This window comes from Brachionichthys hirsutus, chromosome 13 (assembly GCF_040956055.1).
Source record: "Brachionichthys hirsutus isolate HB-005 chromosome 13, CSIRO-AGI_Bhir_v1, whole genome shotgun sequence".
NCBI lineage: Eukaryota > Metazoa > Chordata > Actinopteri > Lophiiformes > Brachionichthyidae > Brachionichthys > Brachionichthys hirsutus.
Genome location: NC_090909.1, coordinates 10,846,471 through 10,872,950, shown reverse-complemented (window position 1 = coordinate 10,872,950; position 26,480 = coordinate 10,846,471). Strand labels below are relative to the sequence as shown.

Below are 26,480 nucleotides of genomic sequence, written 5' to 3'. Positions count from 1 at the left end.
TTCATCAACTGCACTTTTGGAACATCAAGTTTCCACATCATTTCCCTCCACATTCAATCTCTGGAGTCTGCGACCTGCAAGAAGCTCTTTGAACGCAACGCGTTCTGTTTCTGAAGCTTTGACAAAGGTCCTGCTGTTGCTAAGCAATTCTCTGCAGTTACAACTAGGAGAGGACGAGCGGTGCAAACAAGACAACCACACCAAATATGAGACTTTCAGAATGTATTTACTTGTATTTATTTTTTCCAATATAATTATTTGCTGATACAAATGCAGTCAAACAATGCCTGGACTTTTGTTGTCTCTTTACTTTACAGAAATCTTTCAACCTACCTATACTCAGTAGGAGTATCCTTAGCAACCATGTCAGTTTAATTGTCATCATGTGACAAGATCTTCCGGCCAAGCATAAAAACACTCGGGGACAAACACACCCACAGAGGGGGGGGGGGGGTAGCGTGTGCAAGAAAATGAGTGCTGGTGGTGAGTCAGCGGAGGCTGATTCTGATGTAATCGTCCAAACAATCCAGTGAATACTAGGAAAACATAACCGCATATTACATGCACACGTATACTTTATTTTGCTGATGATGTCACAAAACAAATGAGGTAATAGCAAAATATTCCAGTCATGGTTATTGGGAAAACTCACAATAACCCTGCAAAAATGTTGTTGTCCTAATACATTTACTTTCTAAGATCTTATTCAAATAAATATTCCACCAGAAATAAACCAAATTGATTGAATTACATTTGGCAAGGATATTTATAGAATACAGCAGATCTTCTGAATATAACATTTCACCATCATATACAGTATAAATACTTTGATGAAAGGTAGGATTTTCATTGTTATATCTTAAAGATATATTATTATTATATCTTATACCTGCTTTCAAATTTTAAAAAAAATGCATTTGTGTCTATTCCACGAAAACTCGAACCGGCTTTTTTGCACTGCCTGAGCTCCCTGCATGTTCGGCAGCAGCAGCGCATGCGCATTGATCGATCCGTGTCGCAACTTACTGCGCTCGACGTCGTCCCGGTCCGACGTCTGAAGAACAAACACATCCCTTAGAAAGAAACTCCAAGACGGCGCATGACCTGTGAAGGAATATTGAGGTCGTTACAGGAATTACTTAGTTTGGTTTGATAAATAGTAGAATTAATGCCGTCCTACTGAAATCGTCTCACCACGTGATCGGGCAGGACCAATCGGAACGCGCATAATGCGATCGAAAGCGTGGTCTTTGTTGGATTATGTGTGTGTGTGTTTTTTTTTTTTTAACTATTACCAAATCTGTACATCAAACGTTTCCCTTCTGTTGGATGTGTGCCTGGATCGGACGCTTCGTTTCAGAAAGGATTCCCACTGGACTTTTATTTTTCCGTGTTTTTGTGGAATGCCACGTGTTCAAGTTTCGATAAACATTGTTCTCAGTCTCATCACATGATTCCCCTCCCCCACCCAGCTCGGGGAGGGAGGCGGACATGTTTGAGAGAAACGTGTTGCCAAAAGTATCGTGGTGGAAGACGAGAAGATTATTTAAGAGAGGGTTCATCATATTTGGGATTTACCAGTCTTCTTTTGTGTTTGTTTCAAATTCAAGGTTCTGAAATTCTTATCGAATATATTTAATTTTATATTTTGGATTATTTAAATTTTAATTCTCGACATTGTAGTTTTTCCCCCGAAACCTGTATTACGCTTCCTTAAACGTCCCATCATCGTTTGTTTGAGTGGCATTGCCGGGAGCTTTAACCTTGGTATGGGGGGATGGGCCCCATCTGGTTAGGAAACCATTTTGTGTGGTTGTGGAATAAGTTTGTCACTTTAAAGGTAAATGAGTTCGTGCGTGTTTGTAGTGGTGGTATAGTGTGAAATATCTTTTCGTGTATCGTCTTCTGTAAAGTCAAAGTTTCAGCGCCGTCAATGAAATGTTTAATAATGTTTTCACATTAATAATAATCGTCCATGTTATGTAGTTCTTCTGGTTCGGCGGACGCAGCCTTTACATAGATTTCTGTTCTGGGGGGTAAACTGCTGCGTCATTCACTGGATATGCGGTCATTTGCGTTAGGTGTGGTCTTTGTTGTAAGCGAGGAGCGTCGCTGTTGCGATTAATGCTTTTAATTTAAATACAAAGCTTGGTTTTAGTTGTGTTAGTAATGAGTTATCTGTATTTTGCTACTGTCCTCAAAATGGTGGCGCAGATGGATGCTACGCATTTCCGGTGTTGCTGTTTGTAGCGGGCGTTTTACACTTTGTGTCATACGTGATTCGACGCCACTGGACTTTAAGATGGCGGCCGCGCGCCCTTACTGAAAGACAGCAATACGGATATTCCAGTAAGACGAGAAGTCATCAAGAGAGGCTTGCTCTGCGGGGTTTGCGTGACTCGGACGAAGAGCCAATAGGCGTCTTGGTACCTGCCCTCGGAGCCCGCGTTACGGTCATGCTAACCAATCCCAGCCGTCTCTTTATCTGCGTTGACGTATAGTAATCTGATGAGGTCGTGGGCTGCCTCTCCGCTTTTACGTTTTGTACGGGGTTATATTGAGCAACCAATTGCAGACCGAGCTTCTTTAATACACAACCTACTGAACCAATCGTATTATGCAATCGCTTTGACGGACAGCTCAACCTTGCCAATAGGTTCGGTTGAAAAATTGGCAGGGAAGGCATACTGTCAAGGGGCGTGGCGATTCGGATGAGAATTGCGTCCAGCGAATTGTGGCTCAGGGGGGGCGTGGAAATTGAGGTAGTTCAGCCTATAGGGTAGCGGCTTGGTTTATAAAGCGCCGGGTGTAGGCGCACATTCGCCATTTCAGCGAAGTAGACAAGCAGTGTTGAATCGTGGCGGTGCTTAGAGGAGGCTGACGGACGGGAAAGAATCCACCTCCGAGTCCTGTAAAAATTGGATCCGGATCCATCCTAACGGATATGGCCCTGAACCCGCTCCTTGACAGGTATCCACCGGTAAAATTGGCTTTCAGCTTTTCGACAGAGGAGAAATTGTGTATACGTGTATATATTTTCGATCGTAGCGTTGCTCGCAACAAAATGGAAGAGAAGGAATGGACGGCGAAAGTGCTGCAGGAATAAATTTGTTGTGATGAGAGTGAAAATTTACGGGAATAAATTATTTTCTGGTCGTTACTGTTGTGGCGACTGTTCGCGGGCCGCCGGCGCCATCTTCGGCGCGCGACTGCTGTCGGGCGCTCGATCGAGCGCCCGGTAGTCGCTAGCTTGGTAGCATTAGCCGCGCAGACCTCGGCTCAGATTGGCGTGCCTTGTTCGTTTGTAGCACCGGACAGTGTGTTGGTGTATTGTTATTAAATCTAATGGAAATCGTCATGGGGGTGTTTCCTCAAGTTTTTGCAGCCATGTGACGGCCAGGGTTTGTTGTGATCGCCGGGCAATTTATCCCAGCGTTAGCTTAGGGGCGAATGTAGCTATCCATGTGTGTTAACGACACGCAAATGCGACTCAATTAATGGTAATTATTAACCCAAAATCCCCTTTATTTTATATATAATCACAACTGCGCTGTATCTAAGTATAACATTTATTGTTTTGTTTTGTTCCCTCTTGCGTGGACACGGTATTTCACTGATTGACAGCTAGCAATTTTGTTTTGTTTAATTCAGTGATTATGTGATGTATTGCTTTATATATATATATTTTTTATAATAAAGTACAATGACTGTCAAATTGGTTTCCAAAAGTTGTATCATTCAAAACGTAAGAGTAATCTCCGCTGCCTCACCGCATGCTTTAGCAGCCGCACAGGTAACCCGTGGGATAGCTCAGCAAACATGGAAATACAGTAAAAGTCCAACGAGGCTTGCATCGGGCGCTTACGGGAGGCACTAGGTGCGCGTACTGCGTCTCAGTGAGATGACCCTCGAACGCATCGTCTGTTAGTGTGCTATGTTATGGTGAGTTCACTGATTTAACACACAATGCGTGTTTTTGCCACACGATACAAAGGAGTACATGCCTTTGTGATTCACGGCCGTTCAGACGCTGATTAATGGGTGTTTGGCTCACTCTATCGCCAAACAGCCATTTGATACAGTATCGATGGCAAATATTCTTATTTATATGGGATGCATGTGATTGTGAGACGGAGGCCGTTCTATATCCTGTGTTATTAGCACCGTGTGTGTGTGTGTGTGTATATATAAATTACTGTGATTCTGGCAGGTGCGTTAACCAATAGACCCTCACTACAGGAGCTGCGATGAGACGGCGGCTGGTAGTGAACGTTTCAGAGGGTATTAATCGGATCCTCCAGACGGTGCTGGACACTGAAAGCTAGTTTTTGTTCCTGAAGGAAAGTGTGTGAGCGACGTCCTAGCCTGACAGGAAGGCCGTTGTCCTGGAACTGGGAGTATTGAACGTGTTCGCCGCAAACTCTTTTCACCATGTGGTTGATCGAGTCAAAGCGCAGAAGAGTAAACAAAGGACAACTTATCTACCTGACTAAATTGGTTCAGCTGGTCGTAACACAGCAACAAAAATGGTCCCTTTTTGGTGGTTGATTAAATCAACTTTTCCGAGGGGTATTTTCATTGCACACTGCCAAAATGCACCTTTGAGTCAACAACCTGCTCAAACTAGATTGATCTGCTCTCTACAGCTCCCATGTTGGGGGTGAGGTTGGCATATTCGGGGTCACAGCGATGGACCACGGTTCTGGCACGGCTGGAAAACGCATCCGAAAACCCTCACTGCTCTACGAGGGCTTTGAGAGCCCCGGGATGCCCGCCGTTGGTCAGATGACCCACTCGGGACCCCTCCCTCCCCAGGTGAAAGACCCCGGCCGGCCGAGCAGGATGACCAACCAGCTTATGTTCTTGCAGAAAGTCCTGCTCAAGTCTTTGTGGCGGCACCGCTTTGCCTGGCCCTTCCACGAACCCGTCGACGCAGCCAAGCTCAACCTGCCCGTGAGTGAGGGCGTTGGGAACCCCGCCTACGGGCGACGGGCTCGCTCGAGTGGGGGTCGGTTCCGATTTTAATGGCCGCTGTTTCTTCTCCCGTCACCCTTTAGGACTATCACAAGATCATCAAAACGGCCATGGACATGGGAACTATCAAGAAGAGATTAGAAAATAACTACTACCGCAGTGCGAGCGAGTGCATCCAAGACTTCAGCACCATGTTCACCAATTGTTACATTTATAATAAGGTAAGACGGGATGTTCCTGCCGGCTGTCACAAATGCCATTGGAGCTTTGTGAAGTTAGCTGGCGAGTAATGGTTATTGTAGCACTAGCGCAGACATGGGCAAACCCAGGCCCGGGGGCCGTATGCGGCCCGTTGGTCTTTTTAATCCGGCCCGCCGAACTTGTCCAAATTATATCATTAAATTAAATTTTATTATAATTAAACCTCATTAATTTGACCTTTTCCCTGTAATGCTGCCTGTAAAAGGCCAAATCCTTTAATGCTATAGCTTTCATGTGTCATTTATATTAGCTCACACAAACACTCCATCCATCTGTTCTTGGTCCGGCCCCTCTGTCAAATTTTAGAACCTATTGTGGCCCGCGAGTCAAAAGGTTTGCCCACCCCTGCACTAGCGTGTGAGGTGAAGACGAAGAGGAGAAGTTGAGTGAACATAGAAGCCAGCTCTCCCTTGTAACTGTTTTAATTTCCTCCTCCGTAGCCTACTGACGACATTGTGCTAATGGCGCAGTCTCTGGAGAAGGCGTTCTTGCAGAAAGTGGCACAGATGCCCCAGGACGAGGTGGAACTAGCTCCTCCCCCTCTGAGAAGCAAACAGGGAAAGCACGGCAGAAAGGGCCGAGGCAACGCAGGTGAGCTCTGGCTGCAAGCGGGCTGATGGGCACCATCATCATCATCATCATCATCATCATCACCAATTGTTCAGTGCTGCGTAAACAGCATGGCGGTTCTTTCTTGAGTTCTGTGACCATCCTGTTTGCTCCCCCCCCCAGTCTCTGGCGGAATGACGACGGCGCACCAGGTCCCGGCCGTCTCCCAGTCGGCCTACTCCCCGCCCACCCCAGAAACACCCGACTCCATCCTCTCCACCCCCCCACAGACGCCTTTGACCAAGGGTCTGCCGTCTCTTCCGCTTGCAGAAAGCATCCCTGCCATTCCGGGCCTGCCCCCCACGCAGCCCACTGCCAAGGTAACGAATAAATGAAGCCGGTGAAGGCTGCGGGCCCAAACGGCGCCGTCTGACGGCGTCCTTTTCTCGCCCTCAGAAAAAAGGCGTGAAGAGGAAAGCGGACACGACCACGCCGACGACTGTGGCCATGCCCATCATGGGCACGATGGGCATCGGCCTCGCGGTGGGCGGGGGCCACGACTCCCCGCTTACCCTCACGTCTCTGGGCGTCGACCACGGCTCCGGCCTGGGGCTGAGCCAGGGCGCGGGCATCGGCATGGGCTGCGGCGCCGTACTGATGAGCGCCAAAACATCGGCAGGGGCTCGGCGAGGAGTGAGCGGGCGCCCCATCAAGCCCCCAAAGAAGGATTTGCCGGACTCCATGCTGCCGGCGCCGGTGCGCCGCAGCAAGCTGAGCCCCCAGCTGCGCTACTGCAACGGCGTCCTGAAGGACCTGCTGTCAAAGAAGCACGCGGCGTACGCCTGGCCCTTCTACAAGCCCGTTGACGCTTCAACCCTCGGTCTCCATGACTACAACGACATCATTAAGCAGCCGATGGACCTCAGCACGATCAAGGTATCTGACTTTGAGAAGCGACTTTCGGCTCTGTAGCGCCGAACGGGTCGCCAGTGACGCTCGTTTTGCTTTAAACGCCGCCTCCCATCGACTTAAACTCGTCCTCCTTGTTTGAAGCGGAAGATGGACTTCCGAGAGTACCTCGACTCGCAGCAGTTCTCCGCTGATGCTCGACTGATGTTCTCCAACTGCTACAAGTACAACCCTCCCGACCACGACGTGGTGGCGATGGCCAGGAAGCTCCAGGTCATTTGCTCGTTCCCGCCGCACGTTTTTTTTAATCGACGGCCGCGCTTCCGTGCATCTACTGTTTCGCTCACTCGCCATTTCGCCGTTTCAGGATGTGTTTGAGTTCTGCTTCGCCAAGATGCCAGATGAGACCCCGGCACCCCCGAGCTCTTCATCTTCTTCCTCCTCGTCGTCGTCGTCGTCATCTGAAAGTGAGCCGAACAGAAGCGAGGAGAGCGAGGAGAGCGAGAGCAGCCCCAGCTCGGACTCCGAGGAGGAGAGGGAGAATCGGCTGGCGGAGCTGCAGGAGCAGGTCGGCGCTCAAATGCACCGTTAATGGAATAGCTTGAATTAGTCTTCATTATGTTAGTGGCTCGTCCTAAATCTCTCCCCCCCCACCCCCACCTCCCCAGCTAAAAGCAGTACACGAGCAGCTCACAGCGCTGTCCCAGGGACCCATTGTCAAACCCAAGAGAAAAAAAGAGAAGAAGGATAAGAGGAAGAAGAAAAAGGTTGAGAAAGAGAAGCTTCGGAGGATAGAAGAAGAACTGCTGCCCGTTAAACCCGCCAAGGTCCCGAAGATCACGAAGGCGCCGAAGTCCAAGAGCAACCGGGCAGCAGCGTGTCCCGGAGTTCCCGTTAAGAAGGCGCCAAGCAAGAAAAACAAGAGCAAGTGAGTAGCGACACCTACTGGACAGAGCTGGAACTGAAACCATCTGTCTGTCTGTTAGCAACACGACTCAAACTGGTACGGACGGATGTTGATGACCTTTACAGGAAAAGTTGGGAATGTTACCAGGAACAGAGGATTACATTTCGGTGACGATCCAGAAGAGATCCCAGATTCTAGATCACTTAGGAATTTTTGTTAACATTGCAGTAAATGGAGCTTCAAAATGTGTTCCTCAATATCTCGGTTGATTATTGTTTATGGATTTTGACAGTCGTGTGGGGGGGGGTCTCATCTCACCACCGGACTCCATCCGGATCGGATCGGATTGAGGATATTATCGAGATTCTTGGAGTGCATTTGCGTTCGGGCCTGTTTCTGAGTCAAATCCGCATCGGAAGCCGCCAACGGATTTGTTACCTCCACTGAGGCGGTTATGTTTTTGACTGTTTGTCTATTTGTTAGCAGGATTAAGGGGGGGGGGGGTCATGTTATTTGCTCCTGATGGGTTCGGGTCGATGCCCTCCCCCCCCAGGCACCTTTTTAGCCGTCTCCTTCACTCGCTCTCTTTCCTCCCTTCCATCAGATCCAAAAAGGGCAACATGATGTTCAGCATGCCCCCGCCAAGCCTCGACCCCATCGCGAGTCACTACGACTCTGATGAGGAGGAGGAGACGGCGCCCATGTCGTACGACGAGAAGCGTCAGCTCAGCTTGGACATCAACAAGCTCCCCGGCGAGAAGCTGGGCCGCGTCGTCTACATCATCCAGTCCCGCGAGCCGTCGCTCCGAGACACCAACCCGGAGGAGATCGAGATCGACTTCGAGACCCTGAAACCGTCGACGCTGCGGGAGCTGGAGCGCTACGTCATGACGTGTCTGAGGAAGAAGCCTCGAAAGCCATATGGTTAGTAGCGCAAAGGGGAGGGGTTGAGGATTGTTTCTGCGAGGCCGTCGTCGTCAGAGCTCTTTGGGCTCTCTTTCGGAGGCGTCAGAGTCCTCGCTTCATTGTTGCACGTTCCTCTGTCTCTCCGCAGCAAGTAAAAACATGGCCGGCAAGTCGCGGGAAGAGCTTGCTCTTGAGAAACAGATGGAGCTGGAGCGGCGGCTAATAGATGTCAGCGGCCAGCTCAACTCTGGGAAGAAGCCCCCGAAGAGCAAACGTAAGCGCTCCCGGTCCTCTGCGCGGCGTTCAGGATACACAGGAAGTCACGGGAAGTCTCACGTTCTCCTTGACAAATGCCCGTCTGTCTGTGTTCCCTCCAGCGGAGAAACCCGCCACGGAAACGCACACCCAGCCATCCCGCCTCAGCGCCAGCAGCTCCTCCTCGGACTCCTCGTCCTCGTCCTCCTCCTCCTCCTCCTCCTCGGACACGAGCGACTCGGACTCTGGTTGAGGGGATTCCAAAGGGACGGCTCGTGAAATGCAGCCGAGCTACCGGCGATGGAGCCGCGGGAGGGATCGGGGTGCTCGCACCCCCGTCTCTTCCCTCCTTCCAGCGCTCTCTCTGTGCTGCACGGGCGAGGCGTACACTTCTCGATCTATTTTCTTTTATAAAGAAGCATTTTTATGGAGCTAATTTATTCCCTCATTCTGGGAAACACGAACTGGTGTGAACGAGTCATTTTACTTCCTGGAAACCGTTTTTTTTCTTTTTTTTTTTTTTCTGGAGTGACGGGAGGCAGAGGGGGAAACGCGTGTCCGTGTGAATGACTTGTCTGTGGACGCACGCGCGTGTGAATGCGAGCCCCAGCAGCACGAGGCCAGCCTTGTGGCGCTCCTCACAGACTCGACGCAGGCGTTGAAGACCCGTCTGCGCACAGAAGCACCTTGGTTCAGTGAAAGAAGAACGCATGCAATAGAGGAGCTGACGACCATCTGCATACTCGTGTACTACGTTACCGCATTGTTGTGTACTCGTTCAAAGGGTTGGCCACTGTACAGTTCGTTGTGTTGTGTGTGTGCGCTCTCCTCGTTTTGTTCACGTTGCTGTAAACATCTTTGATTTTCTCTTTCTGACCAACCTCATAATAAATAGTGAGTTTTGGTGTTGTCCGCTCACCTGCGCCCAAATTACGTCTTTGTTCTTCTGATTTCTCCGGATCAGGTCGCGACACCTGACTCGATAAACGCCGGACAGTTTGGCGGTTCTCCCGTATTTTATGTAATGGGTTAATTTTTCAGGCAGGTCATCATCACCTAACACGATTGTTTCATTGGTCGTTGATCCGCGCGGCAGCTGGCGTTTGTGTTTCTGTACTAACGGAGGCGTGGACGTAGTTTCTTTGAGATTGGAGGCGTGCTAATAGCAGTTTCTCTCCATCTCTAGGTTATAACTTTAGTGAAAAGGTTTCCAGTGTGGGACCCGGCATCCGGTAGAAATAAGAGGTGGTGCTACTAAACCCGTTTGTGATTTGAGGCTCGGCTCGGCTTTTATTTTGCTTTTTAATCTCTGTGTGGTAAGAGATTGGAGTGTAGTGTTTGAAGCGTATTTATTTGGGAGGGATTTGTAATAATAAATCATAATAAAGAAAGGAAAGAAATGCTTTCAAATGAATGAGAGATGCATCAGGATTGTAGGAACTGATGAATGTAATGATCTCAATCTCCTGGTTTTCCTTCAACGTGGGACGGCAAAATGTTTCCTTCCCAGGCTCCTGTTGTAAGATACTTACAACTGAAGTTTGTCAGAAAATGCCTCTGTACTTGACTCCATCTTGGCATTTGTACATAAATAAACTGAGACGTTGACTATATTGACTTCCAGGTGTATTTCTATAAACCTGGTGTAGGAGGACCATCTCACATTACTGCGGGGTAAAACGTGACATCTCTACTCCGACAACTTATGAGCTCTGTGAAGATACATAGCAAAGATATTTTCCTTCCATTTTACAGAGCTCTGTTTATAAGTATTGAATTGAATAGAGTAGACGCCCATCCATTCAAGCATTAACACAACATTTTACTAATGTGCAAGTGTTCAGATTTTTGATGCTAATTCGCAGAGTGGAAAGAAACGTGAAAAGTCTGTTAAGGTTAGGAACTTTAAAAAGTCGTTTAGTCAAATTATATCTATATACAGTATATTAAACATGTTACAAATGAACAATAGATGAATGTGCAGTATATGTACTGGTATACACATGTATTTTACTTATACATAAGATTATTATTTTGCTGGGTACAGTATTTTTATGAGTTTAAAAATAAAATATATCCTTTCCAGGATATTAGAAATAATACTTTTAATATTAAATAATAGTAGGTATTACCCTGATGTGTCACAGCTTCCGCTATTGTTATTTAATTAAGGTTTTCCTACCCTCTAGTGGCCAAAGAGTGCAAATGCACTGCTGCCCATGAACATTACTTCCGGCAGAGAATTTCAAATTAAGACTTACACCTACAACAACAACGACTACTGTCCACAGCAAATCAACGTTCTCCACGTCACCCTGTCCTTTGCATCGTCCTCCCCAACACCAGCCACTCTCACGTCCTCCCTCACTACGTCCGTGTATCTTCTCCCCAAATGACTATTCTGGGGGTTGATTTACTGTCTGGTACCGTTGGCCCGAGGTACTTGAAGGTCATCGCGTAACATTACAATCTAGTGGATGAAAAGAAAACTACAACAACAGAGGGCACACAACCGTCATGGCGACCTCCACCAGGCTCATTTCAAGGTTGACCCTGGTCACTGGTAAGTGTTTGGACGTTTAACGTAGATCAGGGGTGTCAAACTCATTTCACATCGCGGGCCGCATACGGCCTAGGACGATGTCAAGTGGGCCGGACCATTAAAATTTGAGCATATTCAGCTATAAATAGCAAAAATGTTATGTCTTTCCTTTGTTTTAGTATAAAGAAGTACAAAAACATTAGGAAAAACTTGATATTTAATGAACTATTCTTTTACCAAACATTTCATGAAACACCTCAGATTTCTTTAGAGAAACGTGTAATTTACTTTTATCATTCACATGTCTGCATTGCAACTGATCCTATTGATTGTACAAAGGCACAAAACTTTAACAAGCAATTGGTATTGAAAAATATAGTAATGCACTTTAAGATTAAATGAGACTTATAAAGAAAGGGCTTTTTAAACCATTTACACATGTGCATATCAAATCTAAATGGAATCCCTGCCTACACCTTACAAACTAAAGAGAGTGCTATTAAATGTGTAAGGAAGGAAGTAGCTCACAGATACTGGGAAACTAGTCAACAGGTATGTGCCAAATATACATACATACATACACAATGCATGGTGAACATGTATGGAGCTGCATGAACAGTAGCATCCCAGCATGCTCTCTGCTACTGAAGCTGTTCTCTAACATTAAATCACCACAGGAAGGATTCATCTTCACAGAGCTGCATTCTTTCAGTGCAAACAGTGTCTGAGGCAGCATTTTAAAGGCGTTAGTCTCGTCTACACTGCTTTGTTTCTTCTACAAGCTTCTAACTTCACCACTATGTCTCTAAACGCTTCTAAGAAAATAGAACTGCTCCAGGTGGTTCCTGGAAGCTATTTCTTCTTTTCCCAACAATCTCCAACGGAACTGAACATAGTTGTTCTCGGATCATTCCTTTTTATACTAATATTTCACCCCCTGGCTCAGGCTTCCTCCTTCTGGGCGGGTATTGATCTTCTGGACGTGACGTGGCGTTGTCCTCTCATCCAGGCGGAGGCAGTGGAATCGGCCGAGCGGTGTGTCAGCGCTTCGCCTCTGAGGGAGCCTCGGTGGTGGTCGCTGACATCGGCGAAGAATCAGCCAAAGACACTCTGGGGACTCTGCCCAATGACCTCAGTGGACAAGGTCACATGGTGGCGGTGGTGGATGTATCATCAAAAGAGAGTGTTAAGAGGCTGTTCACAAGTATACAGGTGTGTGTTAGAGCCACAGGAAACAGCCAATGATGCAACACCCTTCCATTAATGTGATAACGGCGATATATTTTTTGTTGGAATGCTTTTCTGTTGATAGTTTATGTCCTCCCCTCCCTCTGCAGACTCATTACTTTCATCCACCGTCCGTATGCGTGAACGCTGCAGGCATCACGCAGGACGACTTCCTGCTCAACATGGCGGAGGATCAATTTGACAAAGTCATCCAGGTCAACCTGAAGGTAGGCAGCAGTGGCACCCGGGACCTGTAATGTGAAATGACATTATATTTCACCACAGAGTGCGCAGAGGGTGACTTCAGAGAACGAGAAAAGCACTCGGAGAGCGCAGACCTCCGCCAAGCAGCTCATTTCCCTCATAATTGGATTTACATGACTGTGTCAAATTCCATAAACATCAGTCAAAAATCAACTGAGATATTGAGGAACAAATCTTGAAGCTCCATTGACTTGTTAAGGAAAACCTCAAAGTGATCCAGAATCCAGGATCCCTTCTGGAACGTCACCAAAACGTTCCCAACATTTACTGAAAATCTCATCAAGATCTGTCCATAACGCACGCAAGCACGGCGGGGAGGGGCTGATGGCACGGCGTGCCATCAGCCCCGCCTCGCCGAGGGCTACACCTGGAGGGACACGCCCTCTGCACACACAGAGTGGATGGAGAAAATTAGCCATTACAAATGTCGGCAAACGCCTGAATCATTAAGTTTGGTTACGAAAACCATAAGGACTTAATCTGCTTAGTGACATATAAGCGAAGACACGTGCAAATTCTGCAGTGCACTACTGACACAACGTCAAGCTTTTATCGGCACATCGAGAGGAAGAATAAATTATTCCTAGTTAATTTTTGCAGGAATCTTTTGAAGGAAACTTGTTATTGCTGCTCAGGAGAATTAATACTTCTGAAATAAACATTGTCTGTCTTTTTCTGTTCTGGTGAACGTTCATGGCTGTGCAGCTAAGTTGGCTGGCAAAGCACCAAAATGCTAAATGTCTAAGTTAAAGACCCAAGTTCAAGTAAAGTTTGCTAAAAATACCTTGATGAAGAGAAATGTCAGGATTATTTTTTCACTCACCTCATTTAACTTGAGCATTCACCAGTCATAAACCTGACTTTTTCTTAAAATAATTATTTGTAAAAGGACATTTATCGTCGCTTGTCGGGACAGTTCAGTTTTAAAAATATTGATTGCATAATTTGTAGAAGAAGTGAAACAAGCAGCATCTGTTTGCTATTTTGACCAAAGACTGGTGCAGATATTTCATATAAGTGCCTGAGAACTGCATTAACTTGTGGAAAAAGGGTCTAATATATGATTCTTCAAAAGGTTTTAAGATAAGGGCGTCAATATTTTTTTTTTTTACAGTTTTCTTTATATATTCATATTTATTTTTATATATACATATATATATATATATATATATATATATATATATATATATATATATATTTTACATTGACTGTGTCACATTATCAGAATTTCTACAATGCCAACCTATCTGAGCCGAGGTATTTGAGAGTCTCTATTTCCTTTTGGATGCATCTCGGGTCCCTCCAAAACAAACCGAACTGCTGCTGAATTCTGTACGTATTCAACAAAGTAGAATTGACATGCTCATCGTCAGCCGTCGTTCCTCCTCTGTCTCTCCCAGGGTTCCTTCTTGGTCACTCAGGCTGTGGCTCAAGCTCTGGTAGCGTGCGGAGCGGCCAAAGGATCCATCATTACTGTGGGCAGCATTGTGGGAAAGGTGAAATACCTGCAGGGCCATGTTGCTGTTGTAGGTTAGAGGAAGGGCATTTTTTTTTTTTTTTTACCTGTCTGATATTTTGCAGAACAAGAGACAGAATATTACATTTATAGAAATCTATCAAGGCCATACATTTGATCTAAAAGACAACTTGATGCTGAAGTCAGGTTGAAAGCTACGCCTGTTGTCCGGTCTTCTCTCGGGTCTGTGCTTTGTGCAGGTGGGTAACATTGGACAGGCAAACTACACCGCCTCTAAAGCTGGCGTGGAGGGCTTAACCCGGACCTCTGCCAAGGAGCTCAGCAGGTGAGACAAACCATCATTCATTCATTCATTCGTGAAGACGAGACGATGATAATCGTATCTGAAATACTCGGGTTGTACTGGAGCCGATCCCAGCTGCCCACGGGCGAGAGGCGGGGTCCACCCTGGACACGACGCCAGCTCATTGACAAATATACGGACAAGCGTGCAGTGTCCAATTAAACTAAGCTGCATGTTTTTGTGAGGCGGGAGGAGCCGGGAGAACCCGAAGAAAACCCACACAGACACAGGGAGAACATATAATATCAACTCTGCACTGAAAGGAATCGGACCCGGGGTCTCCTTGATGTGAGGCAACAGCAAGCTGCCGGCAAACCATCATGACTTCATAAAAGAGTTCAAAAATAAATCCTTCACTCTTCCTTCCGTTCCCCTTCAGGTTTGGCATCCGGTGCAATTGTGTGCTGCCGGGTTTCATATCAACGGCGATGACGGACAAAGTTCCAGAGAAGGTCATCAGCAAGGTGCGGCACACCTTGTCTCGTCACCGCTCAGCTGTCTGCTACACGGCTGGTGCAGACCTATAGTGACATTCTCACCGTGCAGCTTTTAAATGATCAATACTTTGAGATGTAAAATCAGAAAATTATCTTCACCATCATTATTATGAACCAGGAATGTAATCATGGCTTTGTTAGGTGGGATATTTAAAAAACGTAGGCAATAAATATTTTCAGCAATTTGTGCTTTTATTTTAGACTAAAATGCAGTTGCTATAGAGCAGGGGTGGGCAAACTTTTTTACTTGCGGGCCACAATGGGTTCTAAAATTTGATAGAGGGGCAGATGGATGGAGTTTTTGTGTGGACTAACATAAATGACACGTAAAAGCCACTACATGAAAGGATTTGGCCTTTTACAGGTAGCATTACAGGAAAAAGGTAAAATGAATGAGGTTCAAGTAAAATAAAATTTTATTTAATGATATAATTTGGGCAAGTTCGGCGGGCCGGATCAAAAAGCCCAACGGGCCGTATATGGCCCCCGGGCCTTAGTTTGCCTATGCCTGCTATAGAGACGATGGTGGGCAGTGGTGGCGCAGGTGGCGCAGTGGTTGAGAGGGTCGTCCTATGATCGAGAGGTTGGTGGTTCAATTCCCGGCGCTGTCGTTGTGTCCTTAGGCAAGACACTTCCACCCACATTGGGTGGAAGTGGGCGCAGTTACGGTTAGACTGTGACTGCTGTAAACCAAATTGCCCTCCGAGGGACAAAATAATGAAAAGTATTTCGTATTTAGACTATAGAGACTATAGATAGAGTAATGTTCCCTGGTTTGTTACAGTAAATGTTCAATTCCTCCGTGCCATAAATTCCAGAAGACTTTTCATTTGGGGTAAAATATCCATTACTATGTGATTGTTTAGTTGTTTTTGGTTGTTTATCAGAATAATCTCCATCCAAGTCAATCGTTGACCTTCCATTCCTGCCATGATCCGGTTTCATCCTACGTCTCCTCCGCTCTGTCATGTTTCTGGGTTTCAGATCAAGTCCTTGGTGCCTCTTGAGCGGATGGGTGAACCTGCCGGTCAGTGGAGACACGCTGAGCACCAATCTTATCGGTTTTATGCCCAATATAAAACACAAAACCACTCAATGCTATTTGAACATAATATAGTCAAAACTGCTCCATCTCTTTTTTACAGTAGTACCTCAGCTTACGAATGTCCCTACATCCGAAAGTTTCAGGTTACGAAGTATCTGAATGGGAAAATATTGCCTCTCGTTACGAAGGCGTTTCAGGCTACGAAGTCAAAAATAGCTGCTTGTAGCTGCTCTGCCATTGGCTATCGCCTAAAATCTGCCTGGCAACCCGTTGCGTATGCGTGTATCTCAGCATGCTATTCGTGTCCCCCTCGTGTCACCCGGAAAAAGTGTTGACAAGTCGGGCTATTGCTCATTATGATGACGTCTGCCTCGCACATTTCCGACGGATTGTCAAAAGCCGGCAAAAGCAGACGTCATCGGATCAGTTTTTCAAGAAACGCGAGGCAGAAAACACCGCAAAGGACCAGTAAACAAAGAGGACAAAGCGTAACAGCTAACACGTAGATTAATATTGTAAAAAAATATCATAATGTAGCGTCCGTCGGACGCTGGAATAAGCACACGACGGGTAACTCTCTGTGTGTGTGGGTGCCGCGAGGAGGAGGAGGAGAACGGGAGAGCCGCGGCTCTCCCGTTCTCCTCCTCCTCCTCGCGGCACCCACCCACACACACCGCCCCTCCTCCCTGGATGCCTTTGCGGACTCTCTGCAGCGTAGGAATAATGAACACTCCTAAAACATGAACCGTTACAATACTTTTGCGGGGCTTGGAACGGATTAGTGCATTTACATTCAAAATGCGTCTCTACTTACGAAGTTTTCACGTTACGAAGCTACTCCCAGAACGGATTAAATTCGTAAGTAGAGGTACCACTGTACTTCCTTGCATCTTTGTTCCCTCCCTTCAGTTTATATGCTGTAAACTAAAATGAATGAAGGGATAATGTCTCAGACTGATCACACGTCTTGTCTTTCTGTCCTCTTCCTCCAGAGGTGGCTGACGTTTGTGCCTTTCTAGCTTCAGATGACTCTCGGTACATCACAGGAGCAAGCATCGAAGTGACAGGTTTAGTACGGTTCAGACCGCGGCACCTGTAACAACGCACGATTAAATTCATGTCCTTACAAACATCACTTGATTTAACTACAACAGCAATTTGCAAATGAGGCGTTTAGTCAAATCCGACATTTTAAAGGTGAACTTCAGCCTGTCTCTCTTTGTCAGGGGGACTTTTCATTGGCTGACTTGGCTGTCAATCACACTGATGAAGACCAGGAAGGCCGGATCCTTCATAGTTAATTATATTAAAAATGATTCTACATTTGTTAGCGCTTTATTCATTATTTCTGTTGATCATGTTTTATAAATGTGGTTTTAAACATGTTAATGTACAATACACGGTAACCTGGAGTTTGCAATGCCTCCCTTTCTCCGGGTTCTCCGGTTTCCTCTCACGCCCGAGAACATCCATCTTAGATTTGAATGTGCGTCTGAGTGGCTTTGTCTATGTGCGGCCTCCCAAAGCGCTGGCGACGCGTCTGGGGTGTTCCTGTACCCGTAATCAACGGGGATAGGCTCCAGCTACACCCGTGACCCGCAATGCGGATGAAGCGGCTGCAGACGAGAGACGACTGCGGGCATCAAAAAACCAACATGGAAGTTTCAATCTTTGCTGCTGTGATGATTATTTTATCTTGATAATCGAAAATATCTGTGAAAGTCTGCTTTTTGATATAAATATGTGGAATGAAAATTTCAGAATTCTCTGTATATGTATTTTTTAGTTTTGTATGTTTTAGATTTTTTAAATGTTTTTTATGTGTTGGACACAAACATTACACATACATGTGACTTTATATAAATACAAACATTTAGACATTTAAAGCAACACTTTTATTTTTAAATCAAAGGATTGACACTCAGATGGAGGTTCTTGTTTGTTCCTGGGCAGGAAGCACATCGAGCATCTTTTAGATGGACTGCAGGCGTGAGAGTCTGCAGCACATTTTTCTAGTAGCAACAATTTTCTTATTGTTGATAAATATTGATAAATGACCTAAAATGATGCAACCAAATTACCAAGATATTTAGCGGCTACCTCTGTAAGTCTGCCCACTGGCGTTCAAAGTAGCAAAAGTTGTATTTGTTAATGCAAGAAGAACAATTCAGAGTGAAAACCACATATTTTACTTTTAGGTAAAGATAATTCCAAGAACAACACAAAAGTCTGCGTTGCTACGGTGACACACCGAAGCTACCGTTACCGGTCCAAAAGACAAACGACAGCATCCGGTGGGGCTTTACAGGCAAAGAGAACCACTGATGGAAGGGATTTGGAAGAAAAACAAGAGTCAAAGGGAATAAACAAGAATAAAAAAAGAAATACTCACACACATTTTAAATACTTTTATTTCCTCTTTTCAGCACCATATTTTTAAGTTGAAATGTTCGTCTTCAACAACAATAAAAACAAATACTTTATGTCATTCACCCTGGAGAATGTCATATAAGATTTATTATATCTTACATTTCCATTCCATCTTCCTGTTATATTAAAAAAAAAGACAATTAAAAACGAACAAATTAAACAGAACTCTGGAATGATGTCATTGTGACTGACAGAGCTGTCCCTTCCCTCTCACCACTGCCCACCTACACACAGCGGTCTCAGATAGAAATGTGAAAGATCGGCAAATTGTGTCAATATTATTTATGATCCAGCCAACTCAGTTTCCATGATGTGAAAGCACAGTGAAGCAACAACTTGTGTTTGAACCCAAACCAAACAGTAGCAAAGACAAGGAAATATGGCAGAGCTGGAGAGTCACCATTTAATCATTAACAGGGGAAGCAACATTCAACAGCACAGTACAGTTGATGAAAACACTAAAAAGGGACATTACAATAAAATATGGCCACAGATTCTTTGGTTCCACGAGGGGAGTTTGGGCAGGGCATGAACAGAAGCGCCGTAACTCGGGCGCTCTGTGCGTTTAACATGTTTCCTTTCACTTGGATGTAAGATACAGGAAATAAATACAAATGAAATATACCGCACATGTGGCTGGAATATTTGGCCCTTGTTTTTAATCTCAAAGCACCCTGTTTGGTTTAAATAAATACAATAGAACATCACTATTTCTGTACAAATGGAGTGTTTCCCAGTGAAAAAGCCTTGTGGCATTCGAAAAGAGACTAAAGACACTGACTGAAGACAAAGATTTTAATGCTTTGGTATAATTAGCACCTTGCCACACCGTTTCTTGCAGTAAAGCATGAATTTTATTTATTGCTGTGGGGGAAAAGGATTAGGGAACGCATCATATACATATTTAAACCCTGATGATGTTCTATTCTCTGCTTGGATGCAAAATCAGACAAAAATGTGTGCTGATGGAATAAAAAGAAAAAGACAACCCAGAGAACGACCTGGATTGGTGCGCGGCAGCCTGATAAACACGCAAGTACAATCCCATCAAGTCCAGTACAGATTATGATAGCAATGGCTTTCAAATTCAAAGAGAGATCCTATTTCTCTGATGGCTGAGGAAATGAACGAGCCTCGCGTCGCAACCTCAACGCATGAAAGCGGCGAGTCACCGCTGAGCTGTCGATCGCGTTTTCACACCATTGAACCTGAACGCTGTCAAGAGTAGCTCACATTCACCTGCTGACAGCATCATTAGTTTCATTTGGCCGTTCTGATGGAAGATGGTGCTGGGAGTAAGGGCTGAGTCTGTGTTCAGGATGTGAGCAAAGGGTTTGAAAGGTCACTTCATTTCTGACAAAAACCAGACGACCAGGTGAGTCAGAGACGGACTGAAGCTTTGTGTCGGCTACAGCTGAACGATTTTGGCACAATTTCCCGGTGTCAGCGCTTCTTAACTGATTGGATTTGATGTTGGGAATGGGCGCCCCCACCTGGCAACTGCAGAAATAGATTCAAAGTGAATCCGCAGCTTTTATTCCTCAACTATGCCTCAACTTGTTTTGAACACTGATCAAATGTGAACAAAAAAAGCTCGTACAGCAGCGACGATGTCTCCGCGTGCCAGTCGGAGCAGAGATTAAGGACATGCAATTAGCATCCAAATGTGACCCTTTTGTGTGAGGAGTAGGTGGGAGAGGTAGAGCAGGTGAGATGAAGGCCGGGAGGAGGGCGGAGTCGGCGGGAGGCGGGGCTTCAGGCTTCAGGCTTTAAGACGCCGGCTCAGTTTTGTACTGAGACCGGCTCTGTTGGCTTTTTCTTCTTTCCTCACAGCTGTATGCCCAAAGATGGCTTCCTCTCTGTAAGTGTTTTCATTTTATTCTTTACTCTCCTCTTTCCTTTTATTTGACGTCCATTAGTTGTTGGGAGGATCTTGTGTTCTCCAGGCACGCACTTGAGTGTGAGAGCAAACAGTATTGTGTGTGCGTGTATATCAGTGTGTTTGCGTGTCTGTTGGTTTTGTGTGTGTTTTATATAATTTACAAGTTAATTTACAAATTACTGGGCGTGTACGTTATCATATATAATTGTGTCTTTAAGTGCATGTGTATGCGTGTGTGCTTTTAGCCTCGGAAACAGACAGGTCCCACTTCAAACCCAAACTGCTGATTGCTCTCCCCAAAGTCTGACACCTTGATATCCAGCAGAGGGAGATGCTCCACCTGTGGCGTGTTGATCTCCAGGACTGTCCTGTCGAAGCCCTTTCGGTACTGCAATGAGAGACATGAGGCTTGTGAGGACCTTCAATTAAGAAACGCGTTTCAAAACACAGAAGTACTTTTCCTTTATCTTTAAAAAGGAAAAATACACATCTGCAAAAATGATTACAAATGTCAGGCCACTAGATGGCAGTGCTACGCTTTTAAAAATCAAACTAACTAGTGATCGACCAATATGGTTATTTTATACCGATTATTAGTAATCAAGGAGGCCGATAATCGATATTTGGTGGCAATATTCATTTGCAGTAAAAGTGAAAATATTGGCGTCAAAATTTAGAATAATACGAACTCCAACACTTAATTTAGTTTAAATGCCTTTAAGCATATGTCTATTAAACAGCTTAAAAAAAACCTTAGACAATAATCAACAAATCTTTCTTTGAAAATTGTAACAAAATGCAGGGAGCTCAGCAGCATGTCTAATAAAGTTAAATAAAAAATTAAGCAAATGAATAGCTTCCTGACATTTTAAATAAAATAAAGTTATAAAGTAAAACAAAGTTAGAATGTTCTTTTTAGAGAAATGTCAATTATTATTGCAAATTAAGCAGCATTAGATTGTGGTGCAAAAAGCAAAGTTGTTCTGCATGCTCTCCAGTTTTTGTATTGTTCTTATATACATCATTATTGATTTAAACGAATGGCTAGATGTCGTGGAGGATTATTTGGTGGTGGGGGGGGCCCATATGGTTCTTGCCTGTCCCGGGCCCCAGCAAGTCTGTTGACGGCCCTGGTTTTACCCATGGCTCTAAAATAAACTGCAGCAGGCAAACAGAAGGCAGCAGTTCACTGTGGTATCTGTTGCTGTTCTGTCCACACAAGAATCGTCTGACACAAAGTGAGGCTGTGTCATCACAGTATTGGCAACAACTGCATTTGGTCAGTTACACAACGATGGTAACGAGCGAAGTTTTCAAAAGATTACTCTCTGGCACCCAGTTTTAAAAGTTGGGAGTTCTGAAGCCCTCACTGACCCTAAAATGTGGGCCAGACCCGTCGGGAGAAATCGGCTGAGTTTCTTGTGACACAGGGGCAGAAGGAATAAGATTCTTCCTCTTTCTGTTTTTTTTTCATTCAATATTTGTGTGATTCAATATTTGTGTGCGTATTTATTTACCGGTATATCAAATGTATTATTTTGTTGATGATTGAAAAGAATCAACTAAACTAAAAATCTACAATAATAATAATAATCTATGAATCAGCACAGTTTCATGTTGGGAACGAAAGAAAAATCTCCATTTGGCCAGAATTTGTTTTTTGGGGGGGAAAATACAATTATGACCTAAAACTAAATCACTTTCTTTAGCATATATTGTCATACAAATTGTTGAGTTATGGTTAAAACACGATTTGTGAGGTCACAGTGACCTTTGACCACCGCGGGGAGTCCTCTAAAGGCTGCACGAAACTTAACGCGATGCATTTCTGCCTGAAACAGGATGTTGAGATGCGAGGAATATCGCATTATGACGGTTATCCTGACAGTGGAGCGTCATGACCGTGTAAACTCACAGAGCAGCCGTCCTCCAGAGCTTTAATGTACGGGTTGGTCTCGTAGCTCAGATCCTCCTCGTTAGCGCCCCGGAGATGCAGCGCTCGGCTGTAGCCGTTCTTGGCGCTGCGGTCGGACCATGCCACAGAGCGGTGGCAGTGGTAGGTGAGACTCTGGTGGGCCTGGACGCTCAGGAGACGCAGGAAGCCCAACTGGACCACGCCCAAAGGCTCGCCGTTAGAGTCTGTGTAGGAGAACTGGGACAAGAAATGTGTGAAGAGGAGGGAACGGAATGGGATGTGGGGGAAGGACAAGAAGAGCAAAAGAAAGCAAATGGAGAGGAGATGACCATAAAATTAGGTCAGCCGAGGAAGTAAACGAAGATCTGGTCATCATGTTATAGACTCAGGGTGTTACTGACCTTTCTACCTGTGGAGAATTGACTGTACCAGGATCCCGGAGTCTCTTTGTCCCAGGAGCTCATCTTCACCTGTCACAGAGTATAGTCGAGCAATTTTAGTTGCTTGTTTGGGAAAATTCAACAACTCTATATCAATCTGGTCCCAATTTTCCCGTTTCATCAGTGAGTTCTCACTGTTGTTATTCTAAATATAAATAAAAGCTACCACTGAAATGGTGGTTGGATGCACTGCTCAAAAAAATAAAGGGAACAGATCATCATCTGAGTGTAACTCCAAGGCAATCAACCTCCTGGGATATGAAATTGTCCAGTTAGGAAATAGAACTAAATAGAATTTCGCCTGCTGCTGTGCAAATTGGACAGACAAGGGGTGGAAAGGAGAATCAATTAGTAAGACAAGTCCTATTTAAGGAATGGATTTGTAGGTGGTGGTCAGAGACCATCCTTTCTGATTGACTGTGTGCATGGAGGAACAGGAAGAGGCTTCCAAAATGACCTCCAGGAGGCCTCTGGGGTACATATTTCTGCCCAAACTCTCCGACTCCGACTCCAGGAGGATCCACCCTCTGTTGGGGCCTGTGCTCACACTCTGGTTCCGTGCAGCCGGACTGACATTTGTAGATTTGTTCCCTTCACCCTGAGCTCACGTGACAGTCTGGAGATGCCGTGGAGAACGTGATGCTGCCTGAAGCATCCTCCAGTACAGCCCGTTTGGTGCTGTGGAAGCATATCCTTGGAGGGCCTCACAGAACCAGAGGTACCCTGACTGCTGTTCAGTACCAGGATGAGATCCTCAGGCCCATTGTCAGACTGTTTGACTGTTTGCTGGTGCAGTGGGCCCTGTGTTCCTTCTGGTCCATGACAAAGATGAGCCTTATTGCCTATTGCCTAGTCTGCTTAGACCTGAATCCATTCGGGGACTTCTGGGACATCATGTATCGTAGTATCCACCACCCACACAACGTCTGGGAGGAGGTCCAACAGGAAACCATCCATCCTCTCATCAGGAGCATGCCCTGACAACGTAGGAAGGTCATACAGAGACAGGAAGTGCACACACACACAACTGAGAGTGGTCTTCACACGAGCTGGATCAGCCTGTGTTCTGAGTTTTTCCACTTTGAATTTGGGTATACAGTAGTTCTGAATCCAGTCCTTAATGAGTTCATGATTTTGTATTCCTTTAAATGTTTTTACATTATTTTGTTCTCAACGAATTTCACCATGGAATCTATAAAGATTTTCAACTGGTGTATTTATTTCATTGAGATCTGAGAAGTGTAATTTAAGTGTTTCCTGTGTTTTTTTGAGCAGTTTACTTCTTAACATACTCGCAGACGTTTTTGCTTCATTCCACGGGGCTTTACAGTGCTGCTGATCGGGAGGACTGACCCTGTTGATGTCCTTGCTGGGGTACAGGCACGTCTCTGCTCCATTAGTGAAATTACAGAAGACCTTGAAGGAGTCTCTGGAGCAGCCCTGGTTGGGGTCGATCCAATACTCTCCTGCAGAGGAAGACATTTTCTCTCAGTACTTTAGAGTTTTTTTAAGCAGAAGAGGATTTTTTCTCGCGTCACAAATCACATCCTTTGCATGTCATTCAGGACAAAATGAGCTTGTTGTGGTTTGATGTAAAGACAGCAATGAAAAGCGGTCGGAATAAAAGCTTCTCGGAAAGAACTGACTCCCCTGATCTAGAGCACAACTTTGTCATGCATTTCAATCAATCAATAAGTCAAATGTTATTTGTTCAACCCAAATTCAAAGTTCTAAATGGTACAAAGAAACACATTTATGTATATGTGCTGTGTATATCAAACAGTAAAGAATTAAAAAAAAATTATATTTGGCAGTTTAACATTAATTCATTTTGGTCTGACCCCTATGGATTTGGGTTAATGTTCTCACCGTCTTTGAGGTCCGGCTGACTGAGCTGCAGGTCTTGGCAGGTGCGGGCGGGGCTGTCCTGGGTGCCCAAGGGGAAGCGCATGCTCTCGATCTCCTGTCGAAGCGAGTTGAGCGAGCCGAAAATCTCCTCCATGCCTTCACTGCCCATCGGCGACTCGGCGCCGGCGGCATCAGACGCAGGCATGTCGGGGTCATGGTCGGGGAGCAGCTGGCTGGCATCGATGGAGCGCTTGGATTTGGGACTCCTTTGGATGGGAAGTGGCTGAATGACCTCGCCAGCCGGACCCTGAACACCAAGGATGCATTTTAGTCCACCAAATGATAAAACGGTCAGACAAAAGTTCGGAGCACTTACAGGAGGCCCAGGAGGTCCTTGAACACCCTTCTCTCCCTTTGGACCAGTGCCTCCCTGAAGGCAGCATGACAAGCAGCGTTACTACAGAACCGAACCTTAGTCGACACGCTTTGCACGAGTGATATATTTTGTGGTTTAGGAGAACTCACAGAAGAACCCTTGGCTCCTTTGATACCTTGAGGACCCTGCAAAAGACGGGACGCTTTAATTGAACGATGGTGACCATCCATTCAGCTCTTAGCTCTCATGTCCTGCAGTACTTAATAAAGTAGGGAAGAGGAAAAGGTAATGAGTCGCCATGTTCATGGGGTAAAACAGCACTCACGGGTAGACCAGGAGGACCAGAAGGTCCGATGGGTCCTGTGCCTCCAGCCATCCCCTGTAAGAAAGTACAAATACGTCCAACATGAGAACGCGGGAATGTACTTGCTTTTGTGAATCGTGGTAGCCTTTATTGAAGACACGTGAAGGAGGTACGACTTACAGACTCTCCTTTTGATCCAAAAGATCCATGAGGCCCAGGAAGTCCTCTGTCCCCCTTTTCTCCCTGTTCTCCTGGGGGTCCAATGAGACCGATAAGACCTGGGTGTCCCTTCTCTCCCTTGCCACCATGGTCGCCACGCAGACCGGGCAAACCAGGGGGACCCTATGAGGAGAAAGAAGAGGGTAAGAGTGTTGGAAGGCAGAACATTGGAGGACTGAAGCAGAGCGTGAAGGTGAAGACAACAGGACGTCACTATCTTACGAGGGGTCCGGGGGGTCCTTTCTGCCCAGCGGATCCAGGAGAACCTTGCTCACCCTGAAACACGTTAGAAATACACGACTAAGTGGTGGCCATTCCACACACACACCACACAACACACATAACACACGTCACACTCGGCAGTCAGGACCTCGTGTTCTTAGAAATATTTCTTTCTTCTTAGAAATAAACAGAACTTACCACTGATCCGGGGAGACCTCGGAGACCTTCGGTTCCAGGCTTCCCTGGTACACCCTGGGGGCCCACAGGGCCAGTTTTTCCAGCGGGGCCGACAGCGCCAGAGTCTCCCTGGAGATGATGACGAGAATTGTGATTGGATGATGTGACACAATAGACAATCCCTGTCCCGACACAAGCTGGACCATGCTTGAAAAACAAGATCTCAAAGGAGCTGAAGATACGGGGACGTTCCAAGACGGACCGAATGCTGCTCACCTTAGTGCCCTTTCCTCCCTGACGTCCCTCTGGCCCTCGTGTTCCAGCAGGGCCCTGAAAAGTGAAACATGTACCACAGCGTTAAAAAACAGAAGCTTTCAAATCTCACGCATGATCAGGTTTGTACCAATATGGATAGATCACAGCGCTGATGCACAATCAATGGGGAGTGTTAAAATGACACGCTGACATGTAGACTGGTGGGGCTAACCTGCGACCTTCAGGTGAGTGACTG

The 26,480-nt window shown here is 45.8% G+C and overlaps 3 protein-coding genes across 3 annotated transcripts in view; 2 read left to right on the top strand and 1 right to left on the bottom strand.

Moving 5' to 3' along the window:
* The first annotated feature begins 2,261 nt into the window (after positions 1 to 2,261).
* On the top strand, positions 2,262 to 10,365 carry brd2a (bromodomain containing 2a). Its single transcript, XM_068747604.1, has 12 exons — positions 2,262 to 2,970; positions 4,647 to 4,953; positions 5,058 to 5,195; positions 5,676 to 5,826; positions 5,968 to 6,164; positions 6,241 to 6,720; positions 6,838 to 6,966; positions 7,061 to 7,261; positions 7,362 to 7,621; positions 8,205 to 8,524; positions 8,655 to 8,780; positions 8,884 to 10,365. Exons 1-12 carry the CDS (start codon positions 2,945 to 2,947, stop codon positions 9,012 to 9,014), a joined length of 2,466 nt encoding a protein of 821 aa, XP_068603705.1. The 5' UTR covers positions 2,262 to 2,944; the 3' UTR covers positions 9,015 to 10,365.
* Positions 10,366 to 11,104: 739 nt separating this feature from the next.
* On the top strand, positions 11,105 to 17,479 carry hsd17b8 (hydroxysteroid (17-beta) dehydrogenase 8). Its single transcript, XM_068747304.1, has 9 exons — positions 11,105 to 11,324; positions 12,313 to 12,515; positions 12,641 to 12,757; positions 14,195 to 14,290; positions 14,511 to 14,596; positions 14,994 to 15,078; positions 16,096 to 16,138; positions 17,149 to 17,223; positions 17,383 to 17,479. The coding sequence occupies exons 1-9, from the start codon at positions 11,279 to 11,281 to the stop codon at positions 17,400 to 17,402; spliced, it is 771 nt and encodes a 256-aa protein (XP_068603405.1). The 5' UTR covers positions 11,105 to 11,278; the 3' UTR covers positions 17,403 to 17,479.
* Positions 17,480 to 20,709: 3,230 nt separating this feature from the next.
* The window catches only part of col11a2 (collagen, type XI, alpha 2), a 40,642-nt gene continuing 34,871 nt past the window's right edge, over positions 20,710 to 26,480 (bottom strand). The window contains exons 56-67 of the mRNA XM_068747619.1: positions 26,246 to 26,299; positions 25,991 to 26,098; positions 25,793 to 25,846; positions 25,532 to 25,693; positions 25,373 to 25,426; positions 25,197 to 25,232; positions 25,048 to 25,101; positions 24,693 to 24,978; positions 24,177 to 24,289; positions 22,785 to 22,853; positions 22,384 to 22,620; positions 20,710 to 20,856 (exon numbers count right to left, since the gene is read on the bottom strand). Coding sequence (XP_068603720.1) covers positions 20,710 to 20,856; positions 22,384 to 22,620; positions 22,785 to 22,853; positions 24,177 to 24,289; positions 24,693 to 24,978; positions 25,048 to 25,101; positions 25,197 to 25,232; positions 25,373 to 25,426; positions 25,532 to 25,693; positions 25,793 to 25,846; positions 25,991 to 26,098; positions 26,246 to 26,299 — 1,374 coding nt within the window. The remainder of the gene's footprint in view (positions 20,857 to 22,383; positions 22,621 to 22,784; positions 22,854 to 24,176; positions 24,290 to 24,692; positions 24,979 to 25,047; positions 25,102 to 25,196; positions 25,233 to 25,372; positions 25,427 to 25,531; positions 25,694 to 25,792; positions 25,847 to 25,990; positions 26,099 to 26,245; positions 26,300 to 26,480) is intronic.